Genomic DNA, 17,249 nt, shown 5'->3' with positions numbered 1-17,249 from the left:
GGGAAAAAGATGATCTGATTCAGTCATGTTCTTTAGGGAAGGAAACTGCTGTCCTCACCTGGTCTGGCCTATGTGTGGCTCCAGACCCACAGTAATGCAGTTGATTCTGGACAATTAGGAATGGGGAAAAAATGCTGGCCCGGCCAGCATCCTGCAAGTGAATGGGTTTTTTATAAAAGTTCAGTATTTTCATAACCACTATTGAGATTTTTTTTAACTCAAGGTTATTTATTAAATGTACTTAAATTTGTTCATTTTCTGTGGGAGGTTTGAACTCTTTTCTCAGCATGAGTCAGGGTCTTGAGAATATTCAATAAAGGTTGTGGAAGAGGAGAGACATGTAGGCTCAAACATACCATTCCATGAAATTATGCATCTTGATGAATAAATCATAAAGGGCCACACAATTTCAACTGTCATAAATAGGCTGTGAATGCAGAAGCTGTATTTTATGTGGTGTTTTGTGACACCTCAGAATATGTCAGGTATTTCATAGCCATGTGCATTCATTGTTGTAATGTGCTTGGTATTACATTAAAATGTAAGGCTAGTCTATATGTTCAAGTCTCTGAAGAAGCAAATGAATCAATATGCTCAAGAAATGATCAAGTTTAGGCAATTGTATATTGTGGTAGATTTCTGATGTTTCTACTGCGTATTGTAATCTTTTGTGTTTGCAGTTATTTATAATTTGTTTATTATATTTTCTTCAGAAATTGCTAACTTCCTTTCAGAGGAAGAATGCAAACTTGTCATACATCTAGCAAAGTTGAAGGGCCTCCAAGAGAGCCAGATTATGCCATCTGACATTCAGCAGGAGGCCATTGACGAGATGGATATCAGCAAGGAGGAAATTTTCAACTTACTTGACTACAATCAGGATGGACAGCTACAAATGAAAGAGGTATTTAGTGTTACTTAAGGAAGATACCTCACTGTTCTATCAATGTCAGGGCTTTTAAAATAATTTATGGCTCCAAGCAATTGATTAATTTTTGTCACCTTACAGACATCTTGCGTTGGGAGTAGTCAGGATTAGCATTGTCAGTGTTAGTTATGCAAATTCTTTTAAGGGTAAATCAGAACAGAGCTAGAGTTAATTGGAGTACGCGATGCTCATCCAACTTGTTTATAAGAGCTGGGTTCTTATCGTGGCTCTCTTATGGCACAATGGAAGTATCCCTATCCCTGAACCAGAAGACCTGGATTCAACTCTCACCTGCTCCAGAGGTGTGTAGTAACATCTCTGAACAGGTTGATTAAGAAAATATTTTTAAAAATCATGAATTGATCATCAAAAACAAAGCTGGTTTCTTGATTTACTGATGGTGGTTAACGGATATAAAAATACCACATGTGATTTGGTGATGGGGAAAGAAAAACATTCAGTTGTGTGCAAGAACACTTCTGGATATGAAAGCAAAGCTGGATTCTTAAAAGCTACTGATACACAGTATTAGTGTCTCTGCCTCTGAGCCAGGAAACCAGGCATTAAATTCCACCTGCTCTAGAGATGTGTAATAATATCTCTAAACCGTTGAATGAAAAAATTGAATAAAAGAAGAGCTGGATTATTTTAATTAGTTTATTGAATGATATGGTGGTGTTTTTTTCCAGGATAAATAGAGGTAGGTTCTTTCTCAGTTAGATGTTGGCTTCTGGACAAGAAAGGTGGAAAATCTTTTTGTTGCTCATTCAACAAATGAATATCAATCTGAACGATAGTTGAATGAGTGTAATGTGTTCCCAGACTGTGTACTTAATCAATATGGTAAAAGGTGAAGCTCTCTCCCTATCTAAATCCCACATGAGAATTCCTGACCAATGATTCTTATGTTTCCCATTTTCTACATCACATATCATGTTGATCCCGAGTAAGCTTGTCACTTAAGTCTGTTGAAACAGCAGGCAGTAGTCAAACCTGTTCTTCATGGAAATTTTGTAACTTTTCACACTTTAGCCAGCTACTTTTAAAGCAGTCAATAGTGCAACAATGTAATATTTATGACAAGTCGAAGTATTTGAAACTTCCAAATTAGATTTGTAGACTTTGTGTAAGTAATGCTGACTTCCTGTTGGCTGAATTATTGAACAGAATGATATCAGTGATTGCAAACCACATGGTTCAACTTGTAGCCTCTCCCCTTGACCAAGTCAGAGGGGTAAGGGGAGTAGTATAAATCGAATCATAGAGATATACAGCACGGAAGCAGACGCATTGCACCAACTTGTCCATGCTGACTAGCCATCCTAAATAAATCTAGTCCCATTCACCAACATGTGGCCCATATCCCTCTAAACTCATCTTATTTATATACCCATCCTTTTAAATGTCCAGGGTCAGCTGTGAATTTCATTGTTTCTTTATTTTTCTTAGAGTATTAGGAATATATTTTAAAACTAAAATTTTGCCAAAGAGAGGGATCTTAAATTCTGAAGCAGCTGTTATCAAGTATGGTAAATTGGCTGGGAAAAGTCCCTCTGCTGGGAAGCATCCCCAAAACTTACAGTTTGGTGTGAAATTTCTGATTTGGAAGAAATTGGACAGTTGGGTCCAAAGTATGCTGGGCATTAGGTTACCATTCAAAATTCCACTAAAATCTATGTAAGTAATCACAAAACTAAAACCTGTAAACTAATACAATTTTGAACCATAATATAATTCCTTTTTTCTTTCGATTTTGATGAATTTAAAAGTGGCAATCTGATATAATTTTGTTCATGCCATGAAAAATGAGTTTATCACCAAAAGTAGACATTTTAAATAAAAGATGTCCAATCCCTTTGCTTGTGTTGGTTCTTTGTATGCAAGTGTCACTGGCAAGGCCAGCATTTATTGTCAATCCCTAATTGCTCTCCAGAATAAGGTGGAGAGCCAACTCTTGAACTGCTGCTGTCCAAAAAGCCATAGTGCTATTTTAAAACCACTGGAAATAGCTTTATTTCAAAAAACGTATACTGAAGCATTTAATAATTTCATTGATAAAAGCTAGTCAGTTTATTGATAAGTTAAATGTTCCTTGATATGAGAAGCTTATCAAATGTGTAACATAGAGCATTACAGCATGGTATAGGCCCTTCGGCCCTCGACGTTGCGCCAACCTGTGAAACCAGTCTGAAGCCCATTTAAGCTACACTATTCCATTCTCATGCATTGCCTATCCAATGACTATTTAAATGCTTTTAAAGTTGCCGAGTCTACTACTGCTGCAGGCAGTGCATTCCATGCCCCTACTACTCTGTGTGTAAAGAAACTACCTCTGACATCTGTCCTATATCTATCACCCCTCAATTTAATGCCATGTCGCCTCTTGCTAGCCATTGCCATCCAAGGAAAAAGGCTCTCACTGTCCAAAATATCTAACCCTCTGATTATCTTATATGTCTCAATTAAGTCGCCCCTCAACCTCCTTCTCAAGACCCTCAGCCTTTCCTCATAAGACCTTGCCTCTATGCCAGGCAACATCCTAGTAAATCTTCTCTGAACCCTTGCCAAAGCTTCCACGTCCTTCCTATAATGCAATGACTAGAACTATACGCAATACTCCAAGTGTGGCCACACCAGAGTTTATGCAGCTGCGGCATGACCTCATGGTTCCAAAACTCGATCCCTCTGCCAATAAAAGCTAATATACTGTATGCCTTCTTAACAACCCTATCGACCTGGGTGGCAACTTTCAAGGATCTATGTACCTGGACACTGAGATCTTTCTGCTCATCTACACTACCACGAATCTTACCCAGTACTCTGCATTCCTGTTACTCCTTCCAAAGTGAATCACCTCACACTTTTCCACATTAAACTCCATTGCCACCTCTCAGTCCAGCTCTGCAACTTATCTATGTCCTTCTGTAACCTGCAGCATCCTTTGTCACTACTCTACCAACCTTAGTGTCATCTGCAAATTTACTAACCCATCCTTCTAAGCCCTCATCCAGGTCATTTATAAAAATAACGAACACCAGTGGACCCAAAACAGATCCTTGCGGTACACGACTAGTAACTGAGCTCCAAGATGAATATTTCCCATCACCCACCACCCTCTGTCTTCTTTCAACCACCGATTTCTAATCCAAACCGCTAAATTACCCTCAATCCCATGTCTCTGTATTTTGTACAATAGCCTACTATGGAGAACCTTATCAAATGTCTTACTACAATTCACATACACCACATCAACCGCCTTACCCTCATCCAACTTTTTGGTCACCTTCACAAAGAACTCAATAACGTTTGTGAGGCATGACCTACCCTTCACAAAATCGTGTTGACTATCCCAAATCAACTTATTCCTTTCTAGATGATTATAAATGCTATCTCTTATAACCTTTCCAACAATTTACCCACAACTGAAGTAAGGCTCCCTCATCTATAATTACCAGGGTTTTATCTACTCGCTTCTTGAGCAAGAGCACAACATTTGCTGTCCTGCAATCTTCTGGCACTACTCCTGTAGACAATGACAGCATAAAGATCAAAGCCAAAGGCATGGTAATCTCCTCCCTGGCTTCCCAGAGAATCCTAGGATAAATCCCATCCGGCCCAGGGAACTTATCAATTGTTACACTTTTCAGAATTGCTAACACATCCTCCTTGTGAACCTCAATCCCATCTACTCTGGTAACCTGTATCACAGTATTCTCCTTGACCACATTGTCTTTTTCTAGTGTGAAGTTTAGGTCTTTCCTGGCTAACTTGTAACTCTCAAGCGCCCTAACTGAGCCATCACATCTCATCCTAACATAAGCCTTCTTCTTCCTCTTGACAAGAGATTCAACTTTCTTAATTAACCACGGCTCACGCACTCGACAACATCCTCCCTGCCTGACAGGGACATCCTTATCAAGGATCCGCAGTATCTGTTCCTTGAATAAGCTCCACATTTCAATTATGCCATCCACTGCAGATTCCTTCCCCATTCTGTGCACCCTAAATCTTGCTTCTTTGCATCGTAATTGCCTTTCCTCTAGCTATAACTCTTGCCCAGTGGCATAAACCTATCCCTTTCCATCATGAAAGTAAACATAACTAAATTGTATTCACTATCACTAAAGTGTTCACCTACCTCCAAGTCTAACACCTGGCTGGGTTCATTACCCAGTACCAAATTTGATGTGGCCTCACCCCTTTTAGGCCTGTCTATCTAGTATGTCAGGAAACCCTCCTGCACGCATTGGACAAAAATTGACCCATGTGAAGTACTCGAACTATAGTATTTCCAGTCAATATTTGGAAAGTTACCCATAACAACCATCCTGTCACTCTCCCTCCCAACTAACTCCTTACTAACTGTAAGTTAGTATTTGTGCACCAGAGAATGTGAGAGCTACCTCACACACCAAAGCAGCTGGTGAAATCTTTGTGGATTAGCCTGGTTTAGTGTGAATTGAAACTTGACCCTGTGTATAAAGAAAATATGTCTTGGTGCATAACTCATTTCCTCTTGCAATTCCCTGGACTTTGTGTCAGTTTCACCTATTCTGTCCAGGTAAGAATATTAAAATACAGGATCAAGAGTTGGTCCCTTTGTGTCTGTTGTGCCATTTAGTCACAACATAGCTGAATTTGTAACTCAATGTCACTTTTCCATTCTATCCTTATCGTCTTGAACACCTTGTAATGTGGTCCATAGTTCTAGCCAGGGGAAACAGCCTCTCAACGTTGACCATGTCAAATTCTCTTAAGAATTTTGTGTTTCAATGAGATCATTGAAACTGTAGAGGGTATAGACTCAGACTTCTCAGTTCCATTTTTAAAGGACAGCCCTTCTTTATTTCAATTCTGAAGACAAGTTTATTTTTTAAACCAAAGCCCTGTTATTTGTTGCAAGCTTTCTTACTTTCAACAAAAGCTAATTTGATCCCTAACCACTTATTACTGCCAGAAACAAGCTGTGTGGTGGAAATAAGAACTTCTTCCTAGCCCTCATCCTTATTATATGTCATTAATGTCTTTGTCTTCAGCTGCCAATGCCCAAAAATACCTAACTTTGTTACTAAATCTCGACCTGTCTTACTCATATATCTTTGTTACCTCTTTTTAAAACTGCCTTAACTACTGCTTTTATCGTCATTCCTAATATTGTCTCATTTTGGCTTGATTTATTATTACACTTCTGTGAAGTATAATTACAAAGTGCTGTGGAATATGAAATCGGAATAAGTACCAAAGACTGCCTTTAGGTATTTTAACATTAATCACTGCTGGTCAATACTAATTTAAACTTATTTCATTTATGTTAGATCCTGTATCCCGGGCATCTCCAAGTTTATATTGTCTTTCAGATGTTTAGCTGCTTCAGATTTCACCATTGATACTAAAAGGAATACTTCGTCTACTGTATCCACAAAACATTCTGTATCCTCCATTAAAGTGCATGGCATCATTATTGTCCATCCCTATTTGCCGTTGAGAAGGTGATATTGAGCTGCCTTCTTCAACTGCTGTAATTTATTTGGTATTGATACACTCACAATGCCAAAGGGCAGGGTGCTATTATTCTGTCTCTATTCTGAGAATGCATTCTAAGCTGAAGTAGACCTCGTGTAGACTCTAAGTTGGGACAAGAGGAAAACTCAGCATCAAGTCACAGAAAAATTGGAACAGGTATGAAGGGAACTTTGTTGTGATCTGGAGCTATCATTCCTTTCGTTTTGTGGTGTGATGCAGACAGACTGGCACTGCAACTGGACATGAAGACATCGGATACTAGACTAGAAGGTAGTTTGAAATTTGAAAAAAATTAACTTCTACCAACTTCATTTCTTATAGCTAGAAAGTGTAGTATTTCACAGTAGGTTACCCTGTCGTATTCTCACCAGATTTATACTCCACTCCCTCTATATCTTTATGTTTGCCTGATTATTAATATTGTATGGCAAGCTAACAAATGTTTTTGAATAAGAATTTATTTTTAATTACAGGTCTTGACCCATACACGTTTCGGTGATGGTGTCTGGATTACTCCTGAAAATATTCGAGAAATCTACGCGGGTCTTGAGGCTGACCCTGATGGAAATGGTGAGAAAGCTTTAACCTGATGGAAAGACTAGAAAAGCTATGACCAGATAAGGTTAAGAGGAGATTTAAAGGTAGAACTCAAAATGATGAATTATGAAAAGTTTTTATAAGTGTTAATTGGGAGAAACTGGTTCCACTGATAGAACATAGAACATCACAGCACAGTACAGGCCCTTCGGTCCTCGATGTTGTGCTGACCTGTGAAACCAATCTGAAGCCTATCTATCCTACACTATTCAATATTTAGATTAGATTCCATTCCCTACAATATGGAAACAGGCTCTTAGGCCCAACAAGTCCGCACTGACCCTCCGAAGAGTAACCCACCCAGACCAATTCCCTACCCTATATTTACCCCTGACTAACGCACCTAATACTATGCGCAATTTGGCATGGCCAATTCACCCGACTTGCATATCTTTGGACTGTGGGAGGAAACCGGAACACCCGGAGAAAACCCACGCAGACACGGGAAGAATGTGCAAACTCCACACAGACAGTCGCCCGAGGCGGGAATCAGACCCGGGTCCCTGGAGCGGTGAGGCAGCAATGCTAACCACTGAACCACCATGCCACCCTGCGGCATATGTTCATCCAGTGACTGTTTAAATGCCTTTATAGTTGGTGAGTCTACTACTGTTGCAATCAGTAAACAGAAGAATAAGATTTAAGTTACTTTGGGAAAGGATTTTGAGATAAAGTGATATGATTTGTAAGGTTCTGCGATATCATAAAATTGCTACACTTTACATGTGTTTGACTGCAAATGAGTAACATAATTTAATAATCTTGTGACATAGTTAAAACCAATTTGAAAACAGATTTTCAAGGAATTAGTCGTCATTGGATTCGTAGATTTTAGCCCTTCATGCTTCCCTTGACACCTACCAGATTCATTCCTCCATTGACCAACCAGGTGTACCCTCTACCTAGCCCCACTTCACTACCCTGCCCCCACCACCCTCTTTATCTGCAGTTCCCCCTACACTCACACTCAGTCCTGAAGAAGGGTTGCACTCAAAACATTGACTTCTCCACTTCCTGATGCTGCCTGGCTTGCTGTGTTCTTTCAGCCTCCTGCTTTTCTTCCCCAGACAATTCAACAACTTATTGTGGAAGCTGGGAAATACAGACTGGAAAGTTACCAAGTTGGGTGCTAAGACCCAAGTTATCTGATTTCACAAAAGTTGCGGCTGCCCAACATGGAATTAGGATCAAGAAAGGATGTTCAGCCAGAGAATGTCATCTTGCTTACTGGACTTAAGCCTTGCTGAAAACTGCACGCATGTGTTGCCCTAAACATACAAAAGGTCACAGATTATTTCTAAATTCACACATAAGTAATAGACTTTGAATAGGTACAATTGTGTAGCGTTATGATATCACACCAGTCATTTTGAGAATGTGTGCTAATAAATCCCACTATAGTAAATTATAAAATAGTAATATATAAATTCAGCAAATTTAGATTTGTACCAGAATAACCACAATAGCTATTGAAGGATTGTACAAACTCAACTACCTCATAACTGTCTATAGGACATTGAATATGCCACCTTTACCTGGCCTGGTTTGGCTTGCATTAAGAGGCTGTCAGTTGTGCAAGCAATGAGGGATGAGCAATAAATGTAGCCTTGTCAATTTTACCAACATTCCAAAAACAAACCAAAGACACAAGTAGTGCAGCAATGGATGTGTGAGGGGGGAGAAGAGGGACAAATGAAGAATGGAAAACCAGGTTTGAGGCTGAAGAAGAGATTTTTGGTTACTGAAAGTTACTTGGTCGAAAAATCTTCATGATATTTCCTTGATGAAGTAATGTTTTGCTAGTCTAAAGAGACAGTTATATCACAATGGACTCTTTTACAGTTTTACCAGTTGTTAGATTTACTCCTATTGATTTTGGGCAATGTTACACACGCACACAAAACCAGGAAGTTATCATGCTACTTCATTCATACAGAAAGACAGATTCATAAATTGATGCTGTCGTCTCCACTCACTAATTGCGGATGTAAAACTAAAGGAGCTTGTTGATTAGGATCACAATAGATTTTGGTATTCCTGCTTTTCTAGTAGTAGAGAATGACCCTATTGTCAATGGAATACAACTGCTCTTGCAAATTTGCTATTTGCATTCTTCAGAGGAAAAAAATTGACAAGAGCAGATGCAATTTTAGACAACTGCATGACAAAATTCACTACATCATTTTGAACATACTCACCTACTCTTTTCCCAATTCAGCCCTCAATGTGAGGTGGTATGATTTTGTGCAGCGTGAACTGGAATTCTCCAGACCTGTCATTTTGTGAATTTTTATTTTTATTTTGGATCAATTAGTTCATGTAGACCAGCTATTGAGTGGATATTGTGTCGTAAGGTATTGAAGTATTTATTCCATAGTTTTGTTCCACGCTATGAACAATTTCATGAGCAAAAGCAACTTACGCTATGGTCTCTGCTTTTCTTAGAACTGAAAAGTAAACTGGAAATCTAAAATCAAAACTGAAGCAGCAGGATTAAAAGTGAAATGTCGGCTGGTATTTCAGAAGGGGATGCATAATCAAAGTTGAAGTCAATGAGAAGCTTCCTATTCAATGCGAAGAGTCTAAAGTAAGCTGTAGTCAAAATTAGGCAATGGAAATGGAAAAGCTAGAGTGTTTAGAGTCATAGAGACGTACAGCATGGAAACAGACCCTTCGGTCCAACCCGTCCACGCCGACCAGACATCCCAACCCAATCTAGTCCCACCTGCCAGCACCCGGCCCATATCCCTCCAAACCCTTCCTATTCATATGCCCATCCACATGCCTCTTAAATGTCACAATTGTACCAGCCTCCGCCACATCCCCTGTCAGCTCATTCCATACACGTACCACCCTCTGCGTGAAAAAGATGCACCTTAGGTCTCTTTTATATCTTTCCCCTCTCACTCTAAACCTATGCCCTCTAGTTCTGGACTCCCCGACCCCAGGGAAAAGACTTTTCCTATTTATCCTATCCATGCCCCTCATAATTTTGTAAACTTCTGTAAGGTCACCCCTCAGCCTCCGACGCTCCAGGGAAAACAGCCCCAGCCTGTTCAGCCTCTCCCTGTAGCTCAGATCCTCCAACCCTGGCAACATCCTTGTAAATCTTTTCTGAACCCTTTCAAGTTTCACAACATCTTTCTGATAGGAAGGAGACCAGAATTGCTCGCAATTTTCCAATAGTGGCCTAATCAATGTCCTGTACAGCCGCAACATGACCTTCCAACTCCTGTACTCAATACTCTGACCAATAAAGGAAAGCATACCGAACGCTTTCGTCACTATTCTATCTACCTGCAATTCCACTTTCAAGGAGCTATGAACCTGCACTACAAGGTCTCCGTAGGACCTTACCATTAAGTGTATAAGTCCTGCTAAGATTTGCTTTCCCAAAATGCAGCACCTCACATTTATCTGAATTAAACTCCATCTGCCACTTCTCAGCCCATTAGCCCATCTGGTCCAGATCCTGTTGTAATCTGAGGTAACCCTCTTCGCTGTCCACTACACCTGCAATTTTGGTGTCAGCTGCAAACTTACTAACTGTACCTCTTATGCTTGCATCCAAATCATTTATATAAATGACAAAAAGTAGAGGGCCCAGCACCGATCTTTGTGGCACTCCAATGGTCACAGGCCTCCAGTCTGAAAAACAACCCTCCACCATCACCCTCTGACTTCTACCTTTGAGCCAGTTCTGCATCCAAATGGCTAGTTCTCTCCGTATTTCATGAGATCTAACCTTGCTAATCAGTCTCCCATGGGGAACCTTGTTGAACGCCTTACTGAAGTCTATATAGATCACATCTCTGAGAATATTCTTCAAAAAGAGAATGCATGATTGATTTATTATCACATATATCTAGAGAGGTACAATGACAAGTGTTCCATCACCACAATCTGGTGCCATTTTGAGTTAGAAAAGAATAAAAAGAAAGCACTTAAATAGAGTTCACTTTTATCAGCCAGAGTTCCAAACACAGTTCCAGGACTTAGGGAAGACCTCTGCAAGATTCCCACTCCTTTCCAGCATCTACTAACATACACCCTCCTGATTCTAATCCTTGCTTGGAATGCAGAGGTGAGGGTATTTATATTGGTGCTTTTTTTTTAAATTGGAAACTTGGCATTAGCTGGGATTACTCAAAGGATCATTGTCTGCTGTTCAAAAGTCAAATTAACCATAATATCAGAAGTACAGGCACAGAAGTACTGTGTATATGTCAACATCATTATGTATCTTAACTCCTCCATAAGCATGGGGTCTCATCAAATCTTTTGATAGCTGATTTTTGTCTGATTTTATTAGAAAAATATTGACTGGGAGCTCATGAAATTGTTCATAGCGTGGAACAAAACAATGGAATAAATACTTCAGTACCTTACGATACAATACCCACACTCTGAAGAGGTCCGTAAGAGGAGTCTGTTATTTAGTTGAATCTCCCAAAATCATTTGATTTGACTTCACCTATTATTAGACTTTATATTTCTTTGTGTAATTGTTGACGTGTTTTCTGTCGACGTAGTAATAAAAGTAGTTTCAGCTTTGTTTCTTTTCCTTTGGATAGCTTTTTTCAAAGTTAAAACGGGGTTCTTAATAATGCCAACATTTGCGGGGGTTTGTCAAACGAGAGTCTGAAAACTAGAGATTCTATTCAGTGTTAATCATCCTCACCTCAGCTGAATAGTCATGAGAGTAGATAATGTAAAGAAGGTATTAGGTGGAATTGACGGTGTACATTAAGCTTTAAGCCCCCATAATGAGTTACAATCCACAGGGGGTAATACATCCATTATGGCTTTTTGCACTTCCACTTTTCTTTTCTCTGAGGGAGGGCGTACTGCTTACTGTTAGCTTGCCTTAATCCCTGCTATGACTTCTTGCCTGCTGGGTTTCAGACAATTAGCTTCTGATTACCTTTTTTTGTCATGTTACAATTTACAGGAAAGATATTTCTAATCTTTCTCTATTTTTGACATGTATCTTCCTTTCCTTCTTCACTACAACACAATTTTTCTTTTTGCTTAAAGAACACTTATACTGAGATGCAGTTCTGCAAGTACCTTTCTTTATTTTACCCTGTGCTCAGAAGGGATGAGTACTATCGAACCATTTAACTGGGGCATGGCCAGCCCAAGCTGGTATAGTGTGGCCAGCCCAAGCTGGTATAGAATGGGACAGTATTCCCTGAGTTACGATAGAAAAATAGCCATTGATTTTGAGCAGCAAGCCATTGTCAGAACACATGTTGGTATGACCAGGATTGATGTGATGTTTAGTGTCTCTTTCTGTAATATAGTCTTCTGACACTTGCTCTCTAGCCTTTTATCAGAAGAATGGACATATCAGCCTGCTTGATTGGCGTCACATCCACAAGTGTGCACTCTCACCACTACTGGCGCTCAGTAGCAGCAGGGTGTACGAAATGCATTGCAGAAATTCACCAAAAACCCTTAACTAGCACCTTCGAAACCCATGACCACTTCCATCTAGAAGGGCAAGGGCAGCAGATACATGGGAACACCACCCTCTGCAAGTTCCCCTCGAAGCCACTCACCATCTTGACTTGGGTTAAACTACAGCAAATGCTCTGCAGTGGTTAAAGAAGGCAGCTCACCACCACCTTCTCAACTAGGGATGAGCAATAAATGCTGGCCAGCTATTAAACATTGCAACCTTTAAGATTTTCAAGGCTCTAGAGATTTGAGCACGTAAACTTCTAAAAGAAATGTTGAAGTATCATCTTTCAATTGAGATGTTAAACCAACTGTCTTGGATTGTGTAAAGGATTCCATGGAATTATTTGTGGAAGAGCTGTTAACTTTCTTCTGGTATTCTGATTAATATTGATCCCTAACAATTTTATCACTGAAACAACTTGATGTTTTCATTGATTATTGCTGTTTGTGGGGTGTTGATGCCAACAACTTGGTTGCTATGTTTTCCACGTTACAACAATGACTATATTGCAATATTATTTAATTGACTGGAAAGTACTTTGGATTGTCTGCAGATCGTGAAATGCACTATATCAATGGAAATACTTCATTTACAGACTTTTCTTCCATAGGCAGGGCATTGCAAGGATATGACGCATTGGCAGGTTTTTAAAAAATATTATCTCAGGATGCAAGGCCCGTATTTATTGTCCATTGCTCATTGGCCTTAAGCAGGTGGTTATGAGGCCCCTTCTTGAAGCAGCACAGTCCATGTGGTGTTGATAGACTTAAAATGCTGTTGGGTAATAATTTGAGGAATTTGACTGTGTGACAGTGAAGGGAAAAGCAATATAGTTCCAAGTCCAGATTTTCCTGTGATTTGGAGGGCTGCAGGTTTAGAAGGTACTGTTAAAGTAGCATTGACAAGCTGCTATAATGCACATTGAAGATGGTACCCACTGCTTCCACTGTGCACAGGAGGTGGAAGGAATGAACGTCTGATCAAACAGGCCAGAACTTGCTTTGATCTGATTCTTTGGATTGTTGGAGCCTTCTCCAGGCAAGTAAAGAATATTTCATCAGACTTCTGACTTTCGCCTTCTAGACATTGGACTCTCCCTGGTATTCAGAGGATCAATTATTCATTGCAAAATTCCCAGTCTCTGATCTGCTCTTGAGCCATAGTATTTGTGTGGTTGGTCCAGTTAAGTTTCATGTCAGTAATAATTCCCATAATGTTGATGTTGTGGAAATTCAGCAGTGGAAATGACTTGAATGTCAGGGAGAGATGGTTGGATTCTGTACTGAAAACAGCAACTGTTAGAGGTCACAGTGGGTCAGACAGCATCCACAGAGAGAGAGCAAGCCAACGTTTCAAGTCTGGATGTCTCGTCATCAGAGCTGATTCTCTACTGTTGGTAAGGGCCATCACCTGGCAATTGGGTCATGTAAATGGGTCGACGCATTATTAACCCAAGAGTGAATGTTATCCAGGTCTTGCTGCATGCTGATACAGCCATACTTCAGTAGCTGAGGAGTTGGAAATAACACTGGTCACAAAAATGTCATCAGTGAACACCCCAATTTATGACATGTTCAAGTGAAAGTCTTTGATCAGTTGGGGGCTTAAATAGCTAGCCTTGAACAACTATTTCCCTTATGCTAGGTATGACATCAACTAGTGGTGCATTTTCACTTGATTACCATTAACTTCTGATCCATATCTGTCATGATTTGGATAATGATTCAGGCTTAAAGGCTGAATGCTTCTATTTAACTGTACTTTATCAAGAGTTCCTGCCTCAGAGAGAGAAGAGGAAGAAATTGAGGTTAGAGATTGGGAAGAAATAAAAATGATTTTCTTTTCAGGTTTGCTAAGCCTGGAGGAATTTAAACAACTTAATACAAATGCTTTCCAAACATACCTGCGACAACGCGGGGTGCAGAAGACCGAACTGGTTCGCAACAGCAAACATACGTGGCTGTATCAGGGTGAAGGAGCACATCAGATCTTAAGAGCTATTCGACGTAGGTGAGCTTTCAAATGAAACAAAGAAAGATGTACTGAAGTTCTGTCTTTGCCAAGGTTTCTATTGAAACAGGGGTGATAAGCAAGCCAGTAATTTAATTACACTAGATTTTTATTAAAGAATGTATTTACTTTGGTTGTCATTAACAAATTCCAGATCGTGCAACCTTAAAGTTATTTGATTACCTATCGCGATGTTTATGACTCCAAAGTTTAACTCACTGAAATCATTTTCAGTAGTCTGCTGTTGTGCTGTGTTGTGGCATTATTGCTAGAGTAATTATAAATGTGGTAGCACTCACACCTTCAGCACTAGTTACCCAAGCTAATATGAATGTAAGCAAGTGCCACCTACTTATGACTAGAATAGTGTGACTTTTCCTTTTGTTGATTTGTATTTGCCTTCTCCCCATACTGGTACGTTCAACACCAGGAACTTATCACACAATAATTGGGAAGCAGCTGTAGAACTGCAGGCTAACACCTCAGAGTTTCTGCTTGTCTATGCTGCACAGGATAGATATGAGCAGATCTGATACATTACAGTGTACAAGATGATTAGGGGTTTAGATAGGATCGACAGTGAGAATCTTTTTCCACGTATGGAGTCAGCTATTACAAGGGGGCATAGTTTTGAATTAAGGGGGGGTAGGTATAGGACAGATGTTAGGGTTCGTGTTACTCAGCGAGTCGTGAGTTCGTGGAATGCCCTGCCAATAGCAGTGGTGGACTCTCCCTCATTATGGGCATTTAAGTGGGCATTGGATAGGCATATGGAGGATAGTGGGCTGTGTAGGTTAGGTGGGCTTGGATCGGCGCAACATCGAGGGCCGAAGGGCCTGTACTGCGCTGTATTCTTCTATGTTCTGTTACGCAAGTTCCAGCATTGAAAACCATCCAGTAATGAGAAAGTAATATTAGGCTCCCAATTCAGAACTTGGCAAGTGCAACCATGTTCCCCCAACACAGTTCCATTGATAATTCACTTTGAATTTAAAAGTCACATACATAGCATTAAGACCTGAGTAAATGTGAATGCTGTTGGAAGGGAACCTGTGGTTATGCAAAGTAATTATCCAATTGTTTGCTTACACTATGGCACATTGCGTTTATAGGTAATTGCTTTGACATGCAAATAGAATTGGGTTACTTTCCCTGAATAAAATGTTCAATTAGTTAAATGTAGTATGGAAAGTAACTGTTTCAAGGTATTATTGTTGAGTACCGTCAGAGATAGTTGTGCAGTCTTCTCATAGTAGCTGATAAAATAATAAACTGTGTAGATCTGACAGCATTCTAGGCTTCTCTATGTTCTCCCCATCATCTTCACCACTATTTGGGGTGCAGGTCTCTGGGAGCTAGTTCTGGTGTTTATATGCTTTTTATTGCCATTTTATGCCATAATGATGCAGGTGCATAGAACTGGCTTAGCATTAATTCCGTGCATGTATCATGGCAATCCATGTTCAACAGGTTACAGTATATCACATTAATGGTAGGCTTTATACTCTCCAACTGGAGGACCTTGATTGATTTTGAACTCACAGGCTCAAAGAGGCAATCTTGTTGCAACTTTCCTACCTTCCTTTCAGCTCATTGCTTGGTAATATGGAACTTGAATTTTGCTGAAAAGAGAGCCCATTAGAGCAAACATAAGAATGCTGAACTTCCATTGATTAAAACAATTGCTGGAGAAAAGGCTACTGAATCATTCACAAGTCAGTTCTGGCTGAAAAATTGCCAGTGCAGCCTAGTTAACTTGGTTGTGAATGTATCTATTAACATACTCAGGAGCGTTCAACAAGTGCTGCCCGATTGCAGAATCATATATAACATACTTTGTTTTGGGTTTTGCAAGCATGATTGAGTATAGTCCAAACTCTGCTTATTAGCAACAACTGAAGGAATGTGTTCTTTATTTCAATCACTCTGCTGCTTTGACATATAGCGTGTGTACCTGGCACTATACCAGCACTTTATGCATTTTAAATGCAATTGTAAATTCATACATTTTATGTAATTATGTATTAGCAGTATGTCTTTGTAGACTGATGTGGGAAACTGTTAGTAGAATATCCCATTCACATAGAGATGTACAGTATGGAAACAGACCCTTCGGTCCAACCCGTCCATGCCGGCTACAGAGTGGTAGCATGAAATGTATTGCTTAACCTGTCATTCATATTTTTGAGATATTTTGCATTTCCAGAATAATTTGAAGTAAAAATCAGCCAGGCTAGTAACTTGGCTCATTTACACCTGTTAGAAGTAATAAACATCATTACACAGTGTCCCATTGTCTACAAACAGAAATGTGACCATGCCTTGAATCTTTTTGATTATAGACAATAGACAATAGGTGCAGGAGTAGGCCATTCTGCCCTTCGAGCCAGCACCACCATTCATTATGATCATGGCTGATCATCCTCAATCAGTATCCTGTTCCTGCCTTATCCCCATAACCCTTGATTCCACTATCCTTAAGAGCTCTATCCAACTCTTTCTTGAAAATTTCCAGAGACTTGGCCTCCACAGCCTTCTGGGGCAGCGCATTCCACACACTCACCACTCTCTGGGTGAAGAAGTTTCTCCTCAACTCTGTTCTAAATGGCCTACCCCTTATTTTTAAACTGTGCCCTCTGGTTCAGGACTCACCCATCAGCAGAAACATGCTTCCTGCCTCCAGAGTGTCCAATCCTTTAATAATCTTATACATCTCAATCAGAT

General features: G+C 39.9%; 1 protein-coding gene across 1 annotated transcript in view; it reads left to right on the top strand.

The window, feature by feature from the left end:
- The window catches only part of p4htmb (prolyl 4-hydroxylase, transmembrane b), an 85,516-nt gene that overhangs the window by 46,988 nt on the left and 21,279 nt on the right, over positions 1 to 17,249 (top strand). Inside the window, exons 3-5 of the mRNA XM_087994080.1 lie at positions 714 to 904; positions 6,925 to 7,021; positions 14,363 to 14,525. Coding sequence (XP_087850206.1) covers positions 714 to 904; positions 6,925 to 7,021; positions 14,363 to 14,525 — 451 coding nt within the window. The remainder of the gene's footprint in view (positions 1 to 713; positions 905 to 6,924; positions 7,022 to 14,362; positions 14,526 to 17,249) is intronic.

The sequence above is a fragment of the Chiloscyllium plagiosum genome, unplaced genomic scaffold, assembly GCF_037043375.1.
Source record: "Chiloscyllium plagiosum isolate Xiang-an unplaced genomic scaffold, Cpla_swu_hap1 HiC_scaffold_14, whole genome shotgun sequence".
Taxonomy (NCBI): Eukaryota; Metazoa; Chordata; class Chondrichthyes; order Orectolobiformes; family Hemiscylliidae; genus Chiloscyllium; species Chiloscyllium plagiosum.
This window is presented reverse-complemented; position numbering and strand designations above follow the sequence as displayed.